This window comes from Anguilla anguilla, chromosome 7, assembly GCF_013347855.1.
Source record: "Anguilla anguilla isolate fAngAng1 chromosome 7, fAngAng1.pri, whole genome shotgun sequence".
Taxonomy (NCBI): domain Eukaryota; kingdom Metazoa; phylum Chordata; class Actinopteri; order Anguilliformes; family Anguillidae; genus Anguilla; species Anguilla anguilla.
In genome coordinates this window covers 53,073,292-53,086,553 of record NC_049207.1, presented here as the reverse complement: position 1 = coordinate 53,086,553, position 13,262 = coordinate 53,073,292, and the positions used below count along the sequence as shown (strand labels likewise).

The 13,262-nt window shown below is 49.4% G+C and overlaps 1 protein-coding gene across 1 annotated transcript in view; it reads right to left on the bottom strand.

Annotated features, from left to right (window-relative positions):
• Positions 1-2,615: 2,615 nt before the first annotated feature.
• Positions 2,616-13,262, bottom strand: part of LOC118232172 (protocadherin Fat 1-like) — a 60,982-nt gene continuing 50,335 nt past the window's right edge. The window contains 9 exon segments of the mRNA XM_035426855.1: positions 2,616-4,027; positions 6,926-7,048; positions 7,520-8,169; positions 8,274-8,384; positions 9,143-9,296; positions 9,397-9,886; positions 11,222-11,379; positions 11,789-11,920; positions 12,308-13,106. Coding sequence (XP_035282746.1) covers positions 3,396-4,027; positions 6,926-7,048; positions 7,520-8,169; positions 8,274-8,384; positions 9,143-9,296; positions 9,397-9,886; positions 11,222-11,379; positions 11,789-11,920; positions 12,308-13,106 — 3,249 coding nt within the window. The 3' untranslated portion in view covers positions 2,616-3,395.

The window sequence follows — 13,262 nt, the reverse complement described above, 5'->3', positions numbered from 1 at the left end:
AGCGCATTTTTAACAGATGAGTGTAGCCATCTCTGCTTCGTGGAAATGAGCCTGGTGCCATTCCAAAAGTAAACTGGAATCATGAAGCATAATATCAATAACGCCCGGAATGAGCACATTTTGAAGCAACACTTGCAGAGCATACAAATTCCACATGACACAGCATTTTGAATTTAAACGGTTTGATCAGTTAAGATTTCAGGCTCATCTTCTATTTGCATTTGGGTGTTTATGTTTTCACGGTGCTGTTCACAAGGAATTCATATTTAAAGGTAAAATACGCACGCGCACATATTTCCTCAACTTCCACCCCTCACGATGAGAGTCGTGACATTTCGGTGCAAGCGAACTCCCAACTGCCAGTGAAATGAAAAGCGCGTGAAAAATTCTAAAATGCAAGGCGTAACCTAACCCTGCACAAAGGCGCGGGAATGTGGAACATGCTGGCAGCACTGTGCGCCTCGCTCCGGGGGAAAACATGCATTAAATAAGTGAGGAACTTTCCCTTTCATATTTCATTTTTGATAAGAATTTATTTATAAAAAAATAAAATCAAAATAAAAACATGGCCCAGGAGAAATGCTTCACGGTGAAGAAACATGTCTTCCACTATGTCAGCTGGTGTTAACTACAGTTCCACCCCCCCCCCCCCCCCCCCCCCCCCCCCCATCACTGTGAGTGACAGACAGGGCTTACCTGACAGTTTCCACTCCTCCATCTGCTGCAGTCCTCAGCACCACCCACCTCCTCTCGTCTAATGCACAGCTGTGGACTCCCCCTGTGCCCCATCCAAACCAGGGTGAGGAGATTCACTAAGAATGCTGAATGGACACGCTGTGTGGTACATCAAACCCCCTTAATGAACTGCCCCCTTCCCCAAAATTAAGCATTTATTTTAAAGAGTCAACGACATAACGGCGGTGTTAAAAAACATATTTCCTGCTATTGAAGAGTCGGCACAAACAAACATTCCCGCCCCAGTGTTAAAGTACCGGTCTCGCAACCACGGAAACAAATCCGTTTCCTTTGAAAGTGCTTGTGCATCGGAGCGGCTGGCCTCATCGCCAATCAGTATTCACACGACGTCCGCGATTCTTTACCGTTAAAAGTCGAGAGCAAGCGGCTTCCGAGCAGCAGGGCTAAACCAGCGCGGAGTGTCTCAGGGCACCAGCTCCTTCTGTGTGTTTCGTGAAAGAGAATTAACCTTGAAAAATCAAAGCTTTTTTTAAAATTTTATTGTGGACGTACCATTCCGTTCCCTACGACCGACACTGAACCTATACAGCGGGACACCCGTCACCGTCAGCAACGGCTGTAAACAGAACACAGCTCTTTGAAGCGCAACCCTCCACAACCCTCAAAAGGTGCATTTCCACTAATGAAAATTCTGGACCGAGAGCCCAAGTAAGCAAAACTCCCCCACCGCCAACCCCCACCCTCCCCACTACCCTCTCTCTTCTCTCTCAGGCTGAAAGACCAGTTCAGAAAGAAAGGTAAAGTAAACAGTTTGAGTAAGAGCTCCATTGAAAGTGAGAGGGGTCAGGCTCAGGAGACAGCCTGCTTTTAGCATCATGCACAGGCCTGGCTTCAAAACCTCCTTCCTCCCCTCTCTCTCTCTCACATCATTTTTAGAAGTATGCTAAGTCCCCTTCTCTCCAGAGACAGTACGGGCACTTCACTAAGCCCACTAGCCTGACCAAAACTGCAGGCTAGGTTTGAAATGCATACCCCCGCCCCCCCCAACTCACACACACACACACAAACACACACACACCTCGGCCAACTTCATCTTCCATTCCGAACCACGCCAGTTAACCAAAAGAAATCATTTCTGTTCACGGTCTCATGCAAATCAGCTTCCTTGACCACAACAAATTCTGTTTTTAAACATGACTCCCTTATGGAAATTAGAGCCAAACAAAGCTGGCCCTTAAACAGGGGGAAAATATTCCGTTAAAAGTTTGGACAGTGTGCATAATTCATACTTCAGCTCTGCTTTTCTCAGAGAACCTCGTGGATGAGGACGGCTTCAGCCATCTTAAGGAGAGCCTCCCACCTAAAGATCTGCATCTGTCTGATTTTTCTAAAAACACAGAAACAACTTGACACCCGTGACACCCTTAAACTACATTTCTATAGCATAAGACAGGATACACGTTCATGTTTAAACAGTCTAGCTAGGCGCTATAAAAATAGCAAAAGCCTTTATGAAGTCGCTGCAGGAGTTATGCAACTTTCCCACATTTCTTAGACCGATAACATATAAACAGACCTGCAAATTGTTTGCCAAAAGGAAGACGACAGCCTTGTACAGAAATAACATAGGCTGCAACGCTGGTTAACGTGCTGATGTTACATTTTTAAAAACATTTTCAGGAAGATTAGGTCAGCTCAAAATGGTCGCCTTCTGTCAAGTAAGAACCAAGCAACTGATGTTGACATTCTGAATCAGGGAAATCTTTCTTTGCTGAATCTCCACAGATCTGAGTATAAGCCAAAATTAGTTTGTATGGTTCAACTTTGATTCGTCAAAGGTATTACAAGACTCTGTAACCACTTCTCTTTTAATAAGATAAATGGGAGGAAAAAAAAAAATTAAAAATCAGCACATTTTATGAATAATTTATTGCCAGTAGGAAAGAGTGAGCTAGTGGCAGTATCCAGTAGAATCCACATCAAGACCATCTTGCACACAGACACTTGGAAAAATCATGTGCCCATTAATTATTTTGCACTATAAATATAATGGTTCTCATGTTTGCGGTGAAAAAATAAAAGTCGCTATTTACACACGAACAAAATTTATGGATGTACACACACTTGTTTAAGACCCCGCAAAACAGCACATTTTACTGGTACTCTGAGACCGTAAGTTTGACACACATTTCTTCTTTTCTGATTCTGTATTAAATACAGTATGGCCGAACTCACAGCACTTACAGTAATATTTTTTTTTTGGGAAATAAAAAACATAAAATATCTACAAACTCCAGTAAACTCTGAGATCAAAGCAGTACAGTACAGTTTACATGAAATGGCCGAGGACTTGCTTTAAAAAAAAAAAAAAGAAGTGTCTTGCATCGTTGGAACAATGTGTTTGAACAGACAGGCAGGTTCGTTCTCTCTTTAATTGTACATTTGTTTTTGAGTTCCTGCATTGTACATTTGTTTTTGAGTTTATTATGCATGACGGTTGTTTTAAGCGCAGCCATTTGTGACAGTGTGTCTGCAGTGCGATGGGATCCAGTGCATTCCTGTGGCAGGCAAAGAGCAGCCGTCCCACGGTGTAACAGGGCGGGGCACATTTGCCCCCCCCCCAGCGGGGGAAACGGTGTGCGTTTTTAGCGGACGTAGCGCCGGTGCAGTCGAGGCACTTGAAAAGTTTGGAGTCGGCGTCAGACTTGGGTGTGCTGCGTCGTGGAGTTTTTCGGCGTGAGAGAAGGTGCGGAGCTTGGTGTGGCGACATGACCCCGCTCCTCTTCCTCCTCCTCCTCCTCCTCCTCCACGCTTTCGCGATCGCTCGCCGCGATGTCCGACGCGTCCGAGCTACAGGCTGCCGAGGCGCAGACGTCCGCGTCGGGCGCCCCCAAATCTCGCCCCCCGCCCAGGGGGTAAGTGAGGAAGCTAACACCGTGACCTTTGACCCCTGCGGAGGGGTCACGAGTCTGCGGGAGGTCCGTGGGGTACTGGTACTGGGGCAGATACCGGTGGAGGCTGTACAGCTGCTGGCTGTGGAGGGGGGAGGAGCACAGACTAGGGGGGGAGGACACTTCCCTGGGGGGCGGCAGTGGCCCGTACTGGTCACCCCGCTCCGGGAGTGGGGGCAACTCATCGCGGGCGGGGAAGTCTTTCGGTGGAGGCAGGACGTCACTCTCAATGTCATAGCCTCCCGGATAGTAATCTGTGTCCAGATTGGTGGGATCACTGTACAAAGGGGTGGGGCTTCCCACAGGACCGTACTGTGGAAACTCCTGGATTCCAGGAAGATGAACACTAGGCATCCAATCAGACGTATCCCAAAGGTAACCTATTGGACGTAACGTATGCTGTTAGATAAAATTCTATTCATCAGTTTGTGCTTCTTGTCGTGTACAACGGCATTAAATCAAGCAGCACAATGACAAAATAAATGACTTAAAGTATTAATGCAAACATGCAAAGCAATATCAACACAATGGGTTGCATTAATTCAAGCTTATTAGCTTCACATCAGCGTGCACACACACACCCACAGACACACAGTGATTAGAAGAGCCTAAATAAAGCTACAATCTAAAGCTGCATTTCAAAGTACTCCAGACTACTTTCAGGGGAATACTCGAAGTTGGGAGACTAGTTGTGAACACGGCTAATTAGCGAACTTTCAGCAATAGTTGCTAAAGATGCATTCAAATGTCCACATTAAATACCATTAATCACTCCCGCGCCACTGAGAAATCCAATTATAAAAGGATGTGAGAATGTTATTGTGGGGTTTGTATCGCATAAAAAAGTTGCAGGGCTTGCTAGGTCTTTAGCTTTAGCGCGAATGGGGGGGGGGGGAGTCAACTGCATGCACCAACGGCAAAAACTCACGCACAAGTCACTTCTCGGATTCTTTAGTGACTAAACTTTGGTCCATGAGCTGTATACAATATACACTTCAAGGCAAAAAAAGGTGGGGAATGAAGACAAAAATGTCAAGTTTAGAGTACGGGAGAAAAGGGCAGAAAAGACCATCGGTCTGTGAGCTGTACCAGGCACTTATTTACTCAACCCCACTTCACACCTAGAGCCAAGGAACTGGCTCTAGCTTGACTGTCCACATGCAAAATTATTGTCAAACTACATGAATACACAGAGCTGGATGTCAGCAGTTGACCTAACCTGGTCACACACTTTGTAAGTAGGGAAAATAGCATTTCCAAAGCAAACCAGAATAGCCATTTTTAAGAAGCGTATATCCAAGCATTCTTGGGACGCATTCTATGAATCAGATCTAAAGAGCGTTCTGAACACAGAAGACCACAGACGCCTAAACATTAGGTTTAAAATACCTCATGTTCCCCACCAAGTCGACAGAAATGTATGGGTGTGAGACAGTTACTGTGGAGCCTTGTGAAAAGAGAAAATACAATATACAACCAGTCGTGCTAACAGGGGAATAAGACATATTGGGGAATAACAGTTACAGGGTAAACATGAAACCCACATCATTTTCCCACAATTCTCTTTGCTTCACACATGCAAGACAAATTGTGTTGGCTTTGATGACATTTGAAGCAACTGCAAAAAAAAAAAAAACATCTATAGTACAACATGTCAGGACACATGCAATGCATGTGAAAGTGGGCTTTCGTGCAAGATACTGTAGCGCACAATGTGAGAGACAATAAAACGATACCGAGATGGTCACGCTGGCACCGACATCACCGCAAAAACCAAAAAATAAGTCAATCTCAACCAATATTTTAGTCTTATATTTAGAGTTAAAATCTTGTTTTCTTCTTTTTTTGACAAGTAAGACAAAAATATTGCCAATGAGGTGAGACAATTTCACTTGTCAGGCGAACGGTAACTTAAAACAAGCTTGTACTTTTTACTTGAGAGAAAACAAAAAGATTCCAAGTCCCATTACAAGACTAAAATACTTGTTAAGACAGAAGTTTTTTTTTTTTATGTGCTTGTGGAAGAAAGGAGCAGTGACACTCTTGGTGATAAAAGACGCCTTTCCAGCCCCGAAGCTACGTTACAGGAGAACGCAAAGTGCTCAGCTCCATGTTTTAAGTTTCAGTTTCTCAGAGGAAAACTCACGCATTTAACACCTGCACTTCAGGAAAGCCAACATAGCTCAAATGTGGCACATTTTGCGAAAGTTTTCAGGGAAGATAAGGTGAAAACGAAATCTCACAAAATATTTTATGTGTTATTCCCCGAGGCCAAACTATCTAGCACAGTTAATGTAAAGTGAGACAGAACCATCGTGTGAAAGTTGGACCCTTTGAAGTTCCATGAGCTTTTATTTTTTTAAGGTCTGTTGGCAGCTTTAATTTATTTAAAAAAAAAAAAAACTTAAAAAGACAGGTATCACTGTTTACAGGCTCAATAAATGCGTGAAAATACGCAAAGGTAAGAGAAAAAAACGAGTGAGGTTAATTAAATTTTTTCCTGTTACAGTGCAGAGATTTTCCACAGGAATTCAGCAGCCATATGAAAACAGTGTGAGTGAGCTGAGGTCAGATCTTTTATTTCCGCTGGGGGGGCGAGGGGGGGGGGCCGTGGAATTGCGGGGCTGGAAAAGCCTGTTTTATCACCCCAGGATCTCAAAGCCTCTTTAAACCACTTCCTTCTTTACTGATTTAAATCAGACTTACAAGCTGGCCCTAGTTAAACCCTGCCCTGGTACTGAGGGCGGATTTGATCCATATGGGAGCTGAGGTCGCGGCAGAGGGGAAGAAGAGAACAAATGACCCGTATCCACCTTTTCTCACACAATTACACCATTTCACAGCATAACAGAGGAGAGCCGTAGCAGAAAAAGGTTAACATGCACCTAGCTCTCTGGCAGGCTGCTCCTCCTGGATTTACTGAATTCCTATTAAAACTGACAAAAAACTTTGGCAAATGCTATTATGGCAAATCCTTTCAATTTATTTAAGCTGGGATACTGTGATATTTCATAAAAAAGGATTTACTTATCTACAGGTACTTGGCACCTTTGCTAATGCTGGCTTTCATCTAAAGGTCCCACTTGTGCTATATGATTCCTTTTAACCCTTTGAAGAGTATGTTTTTGTAATGTTATTTTAAAAAGTCAGTGTTCTAGAACTCCACTGCTTTCAGGCAGCCAGTCGCGACTGTGACATCAGCATTAGAATGTACAGTCAAGAACATTCCAATCACGTAGTTGTGATGCCGCACTTGAAAGGGTTAACGGCACACCCACCATTATCATCGTAGGCCTCAGACTGGAAGGAGCCGAGCGAATGGACATCACAGATTCTCTGACAGGTGTTGTTGTCCTTGCTTGGCTTTCTCTTCGGGCAAGGATCTAATTCCACAACGTTAGCTGGAGAAAAAAAAACACACGCACACAACAAGCATCCGACATTTGAAAGCCGCTTAAGTGGAATTCTTTCGTCTCACATCAACCGAAAATAAAATTGTCCTCAAGACATCCTGGACTGGAGCCTCGAGTTTGGCAACCACTCTGAAATTCAGACGGAACTCTCTGTGAATCTAAATGAATCTGTCATTCAGCCCACAGTCACGCTGCGGCTGGAATGGATTTGACAACCATGATGTGATTTTTTTCTGAGCCTCTGAGTGATAACTGTGGCGAGGGAAGCCAGCTCAGTCGCGCAGTAAAACCGCGGGGAGATAACCTTTCCAAAGCCACGCATAATCTGATGAGCACAAACGAACGAGCCCCAATTAAGGCGTCGGGAATAAGAAGCATTCTCCCTGACCCGCGACGGTCGCTTTTCTCCCTACGGGATTAACCGCGCGGCGGAAGTCGACGGAAAAGCGAAACGCTCACCGTCGTACTCGTAGTCCCACGCGGGCTTCCGTACGGAGTCGCAGTCGGAGGCGGGGGCGGCGGGGGCGGGGATGGGGAAGGAGGGCGGGGGCAGATTGGGGGCCACGCTGCACACGATCACGGGCTTGCGGTGGGAGCGGGCGGGGTCCCGGCTGAAGGTGCTGAACTCCGGGTGCTCGGGGATCACCGACCCCTCGAAGGAGTTGCGGTCCAGGTTGTTCCGCGAGTCGCTGGGCACGCTGGGGGTGTAGGACGCGGGCCGGACGGGGACCTGGGGCGGGACGTCCGAGTAGATGTTCCGGCTGACTCTGGGGTCCAGGTAAGGCCCGCGCAGGAAGGCGTTCCCCAGCCGGTGCTTGTCCTCCTCCGGCTCGGGCTTGCCGCCGGGCCGCGAGCACCTCCTGCGCGCGACGACGAAGAGCAGCGCCAGGACGAAGACGCTCAGCACGAAGACGACGATCCCGACGACCTCCTCCGCGCCGATGTTCCAGGGGGTGGACACCAGCTCGTTCCCCACGGCGGACTCCAGCTGGCAGAGCCTCCCGCCGAAGCCGCGGGAGCAGTTGCAGCGGTAGGAGCCGTAGGTGTTCTCGCAGCGCCCGCCGTTGGCGCACGGGCCCCCCAGGCACTCGTCCACGTCGCCGAGGCACCTGATCGAAGGCGGACAGCAACAGCAGCTCATTAACGGAACACGGGCCACAGAAGGTTCTAACGAAGGCAAATCTCGCAACGCGCACATCGGATTGACCTTTACCTGTCGCCTTGGAAACCCTGCTCGCACTCGCAGACAGGTCCGTCCAAGCTCTCGATGCACTTCCCGCTGTTCTTGCAGGGGCTGTCTTTACAGTACGGTCCCAGCTGACACCTGGGGATGAAGATAATTCAGTCATCTGAGACAGGTAAAGGTACAGAAACATTATTTACAGTACAGGCTCTCTCTGTTCTGTTGCCATATTTTTTAACGCCATGCTTCTCCAGTGCTTTTTTTGTTGTACCACAGCTGTACTGTAAACATCTCACCAGAAATGTGTTATTACTGCACAGCTACGACTATTATTACCACTTCCAGCAGTAGTAGTTCAGGAACACTATGTTTCTGAACGGCCATTTTCACTAGCTGCTGGTAGCGGTACATATATTCGAGCTTTGTGAAACCAGGAACAAGAATGTGTAAGCAAGACCTCACATTTTACCTTACATGCTCCTGGGATGTTATGTGATCTACTCACTTAATTCAATGTGCAATTCGTATATGTACTGCATAATGGCCAGGGCAGAGAGGTTGCAGGTTCGATTCCCAGATAGAGGCTCTGGAGTTGTTCCATGAACTGCTACGGTAAACACCCAGCTGTGCAGTATGTAAAGATGTAAGCCGTGCAAGTTACTCTGGATGACAACATTTGCTAATTGGCCAAATCGACTGTACCATAAATACATCTTAATCAAACTCAAAAAGACCTACGGCCAGGGCTTAAATCACAGGCTCGTGTGTCGTCAGCACAATAAACAACCCTCTCAGTCCACCCTACAGTTGGCTGGTGGCAGGTGTTGTAAAAACATGAGTGGAACCCCTCAGAGACAAATAAAAATTCTGAGTTCATAAAATGTTTGGGCACCGCGCACCTCTGTCCGGAGTACTGCCCCCTGCACTGGCAGTAAAAGTCTCCACCGCGTGGAACACAGGTCCCGCCGTACAGACAGGGGTTCGAGGCGCAAGGGGTTTTGCCAATTTCACAGCGAGGTCCCATGAATAAGGCACTGCAGGCACAGAAATAACCTGCAAAGAGAATCGATCCCATTTTAAAAAATCAAACAGAAACAAACTGTCACAAACAAAGTGGCTCAGCACAACTTCCTGGGCCCAGCATTTTCGGTACCTCCGTCGGGCAGCGGGGAGCAGGTCCCGCCATTGGTGCAGGGGTTGCCATGGCAACCCAGGGGCGGGGCCATGGCGCAGCCGGGGGACACGCCCACCGCGTCCTCCAGCGTGGCGTGGGCGTGGCTGTGGGCGTGGCTCTTGGCGCTGAGCGGGAGCTCCTGCCCGTTGAGCACCAGGGCCTGCATGCAGCCGCGGAAACCGCCGGCGACGGGGGGGCTGCGTCCGCGCCTGCCCCCCTGCCCCAGGGCGAGCTGGCGGACGTGCCCGCCGCCGAAGAAGATGGCGTCGTCCAGGTTGAGGGTGCGGAGGGTGCCCGGGGCGGTGCCCGAGGCCGCGTGGAGCCCGTCCAGCGCCAGCCTGGCGTAGTTCCCGCTGACCTCCAGGGAGACGGAGTGCCAGGCGCCGTCGTTAAGCTGGACGCTGTGCACGGAGACCAGCCCGGGCCCACTGCCGCAGTCAAACCGGTACTGGAGCCTACCATTCTGCACCTGCGGGGGGGGGGGGGGGGAGGAGAGCGCAGCATTAACGGGAGACTCCACCCCCTCGCCCCAAAAACAAAAACATCAGCATTTGGTTTGTTCCTCGGTACACAGTGAAATGCTCAGTGTTAAATCAACTGTTACAGAGTACACATAGTCCCTGTTGGACTCAAATGTACTCCGTTAGATTTGGATTTACACTGGACAGTGAATGTTTGACCAGCTGAAGTGATGACATCAAAGAGATGGAACACCTCTTCTTATCGTTTAAATGAATGGAGGTGTCTTTTGAGTCAGAGAAAAGTGTTTGGCAAATGGCAAAAAACATTTTCTCTAGTCACAATCACAATATTTAAGACATCATGGAAGGTTCGCATTTTAACTGATTTTATCTGCAGCCTCCAATACATTTTCTGAATCCTTTCCCTTTCTGTTTTTGGCTAAAATATTCTGGTACACGTTAGCAATGAGACAGACAAATTATTCTTAAGGCGAGAGCCAGCATATTATATAATTTTCAGCTTGAGTTTCCCTCTGAACGCAGGCCAGCTCTAGAAACCTTCTGAATGAGCACGTTCAGAGAAACTCGTTTCGCTCACACGGCTGTTCAAACAACAGAAGGGCCCTTGTGAGAGGGTGAAAGAATGCACCCCTGATTTCTATCCAAGTCTGAAATGAACTCGGTCCGTGCTTGTGCTGACAGCCTGCATGTGGACCGGATGGGAAGGTGTGAGGCTAAACCAGTACGGGCTGGTTAACCCTTAGAAGAGCAGGTTTTTTTTTATTTTTTCTTTTCTTTTTCAGAAGTGTCCAGTGCTCTAGAACACCATTGCTTACAATTACCAGCAGTGATGTTACATCAGCATTAGAATGTTCAGTTAAGAACATTCTAATCACAAAATGTTTTTAATTACTTGTATTTAAACTCTTTTTATTCTATTCTATTCTATTATCTTCTATTGTTTTTTTATTTTTTTTTACTGCTTTCCTTCTGTTTGCTGAATGCCTTTTGTGCTTTGTCTACATCACCTTGAATTGCACTTGGGTGTGTATCGCACCCCGTGCTATATAAATAAATCTGCCTTGCACTGCCTAATGGAGATCTAGCACCTTACAAGTGTTTAACACGGTTATCAGCTTCAGCAACAGCAGACACAAACCTCGAGAATGCTGCAGTGCATTGCCTAATGGAGATCTTACACCTTGTAAGTGGCTAATATAATTATCAGCGGCAGCAATAACAAACACAATCCTCGAGAATGCTGTATTGCATTGCCTAATGGAGATCTTACACCTTATAAGTGTTTAACACGGTTACCAGCTGCAGCAATAGCAGACACAGACCTCCAGAATGCTGTAGTCGGTTCCCCGGGCGTACATCAGCGTAGCGTGGCTGGAGAAGGTCCTCAGCCTGAGTGACAGCTTCAGCTCCTCCTTGTTGTCGTTCTCCGTCAGCCGGTACTTGACGTAGCCGTCCCCGCCAAACGTCAGCGAGGGCCACGCTGAAGAGCAAAAAACACGACGGGGGAAGGGGGTGGGGGGGTGGGGGGTGGGGGTTAAGTGGGGGGCGAGAGAAGATGAGGCCCTGTCTGCTTCAGTCCGCGCGAGAGATGTTAACAGCGAAGAGAAGCGACGTTTAAAAAATGAACGTAACGAAAACTCTCCGTCCGCTAAGAGCTGAGCCAAGCAGCGGTGAAGTGGGCAAACGCAGCGTTAGCAGAAAGCAGGCGAGCGGCGGATTACACGAAGGCAGCCGAGAGTAGAGCAGCTTGACTGCCTGACGTCTAATCCCACAATGCACTGTGACATTTCTGACAAATTTAGGCGGGGGGGAAAGTTAAAATTCTGCTTGGCGAAGGCTCTACCTGCTGTCACACAACTGCAGTCTGCATCTGGGGATGGAGGACTTACCTGAGCACTTCCCAGGTTTACCATCTGGACACGCACAGGTGTAGGTTGCTTCCTGCTGATTGGGTATGCACACACTCTCCTCAGGACATGGGTGACCCTCACACAGCGTGTCCAACACAGGACATTTACCACCTTAAACAGAAGAGGCCCACAGGGCATTTAAACAACAAACAAAAAACAACCAGGGACAAAAAAACACAGTATACAGGAACACAAACACACCAGCACTGTATTTAATTACATACGCACACATCCTGAGTTTAGAAGTATAGGGGTCCGTCTGACATTTTAGTCCAAAAAAGAGATATCATCACGGGAATGCTCTTTGTTGTGTCTGCTGTACAGCAGATCAAACACTAGAAACGAGGTGAACAGCAGCAAAGAGGAAATAAAAAGCAGTGTTATGACTCTCATAACAGTATTATCTGCAGACATGGCCCCTATATTTCCGAGCTCTCGATATGTAAGTACGCAGCAGTCATGTCTGCCCTGCCGTTCCTCAGCCTGGCGCCAGCGTACCTTTGCAGAGGCACACGGCGGACCTGCGGTGGCGGGGAGTGACGAAGCTCAGCCTGGCCGCGCTGTGCGTCGCCATGGCGCCCGTGTCCAGGGCGACGACCTCGTCGCAGAAGCGGCGCGGGCAGTCCAGGCCGGCGCACAGCTTGTCGACGACGCGGACGACGCGCAGCCCCGTCATCTCCTCGACGACGGCCGCCGAGGCGTTCAGCTTCCGGAACACGGCCGCCGCGCCCGAGTGGGCGGGGCCTCCCGACAGGGCGAGGAGGACGTCGAGGGCCGCGGGCGGGCCGACCGGCTGCAGGCTGACCACCAGGACGTCGGCCCGCCGCAGGCCCGCCGCGCCGCGCAGCGCCCGCAGGAAGTCGCGCCAGTGGTCACCCACGAACTCCTCGGGGGTGACGCCGGCGAGCCGCACGCCCACCGAGCCGTCCAGCGCCCGCCGCGTCACCCGCCGCACGTGCACGCTCACGGGGGCCCGCGCGGCGAAGCGCCCGTCCGTCACCGTCACGTTGAGCGCGTAGCGGCCCTCGTCCAGCGGCCCGGCCGCCACCAGCCTGCCGTCGCCGGGGGAGACGGCGAAGGGCCCGCGGGACCCGGGCGCCAGGCCGTACGTCAGCGTGTCGTAGACGTCCTGGTCCGTGGCGTGGATCTTCCCCAGGACCCCGCCCGCGTACCCGTCCCCCTGCGTGGTCACGAACACGTCCAGCGGGAGCACGGCGGGCGGGTACACGCTCTCCTCGATGACCCGGACGCTGACGGGCGCCGACGAGACCAGAGGCGGCTTGCCGCTGTCCGCCACCTGAGGAAACAGGGAGGCTGAGCAGCGGCGACAGCAACGATTTCCGTTAAAAACACGATGCCCCCCTCACCCCTCCCCTGCCCCCCTCCGACTCCCAGGCCAACGAAGACCAAATAAACAAATGTGTCAAAGGCTGCAAATCTCTGACTTTCTGAT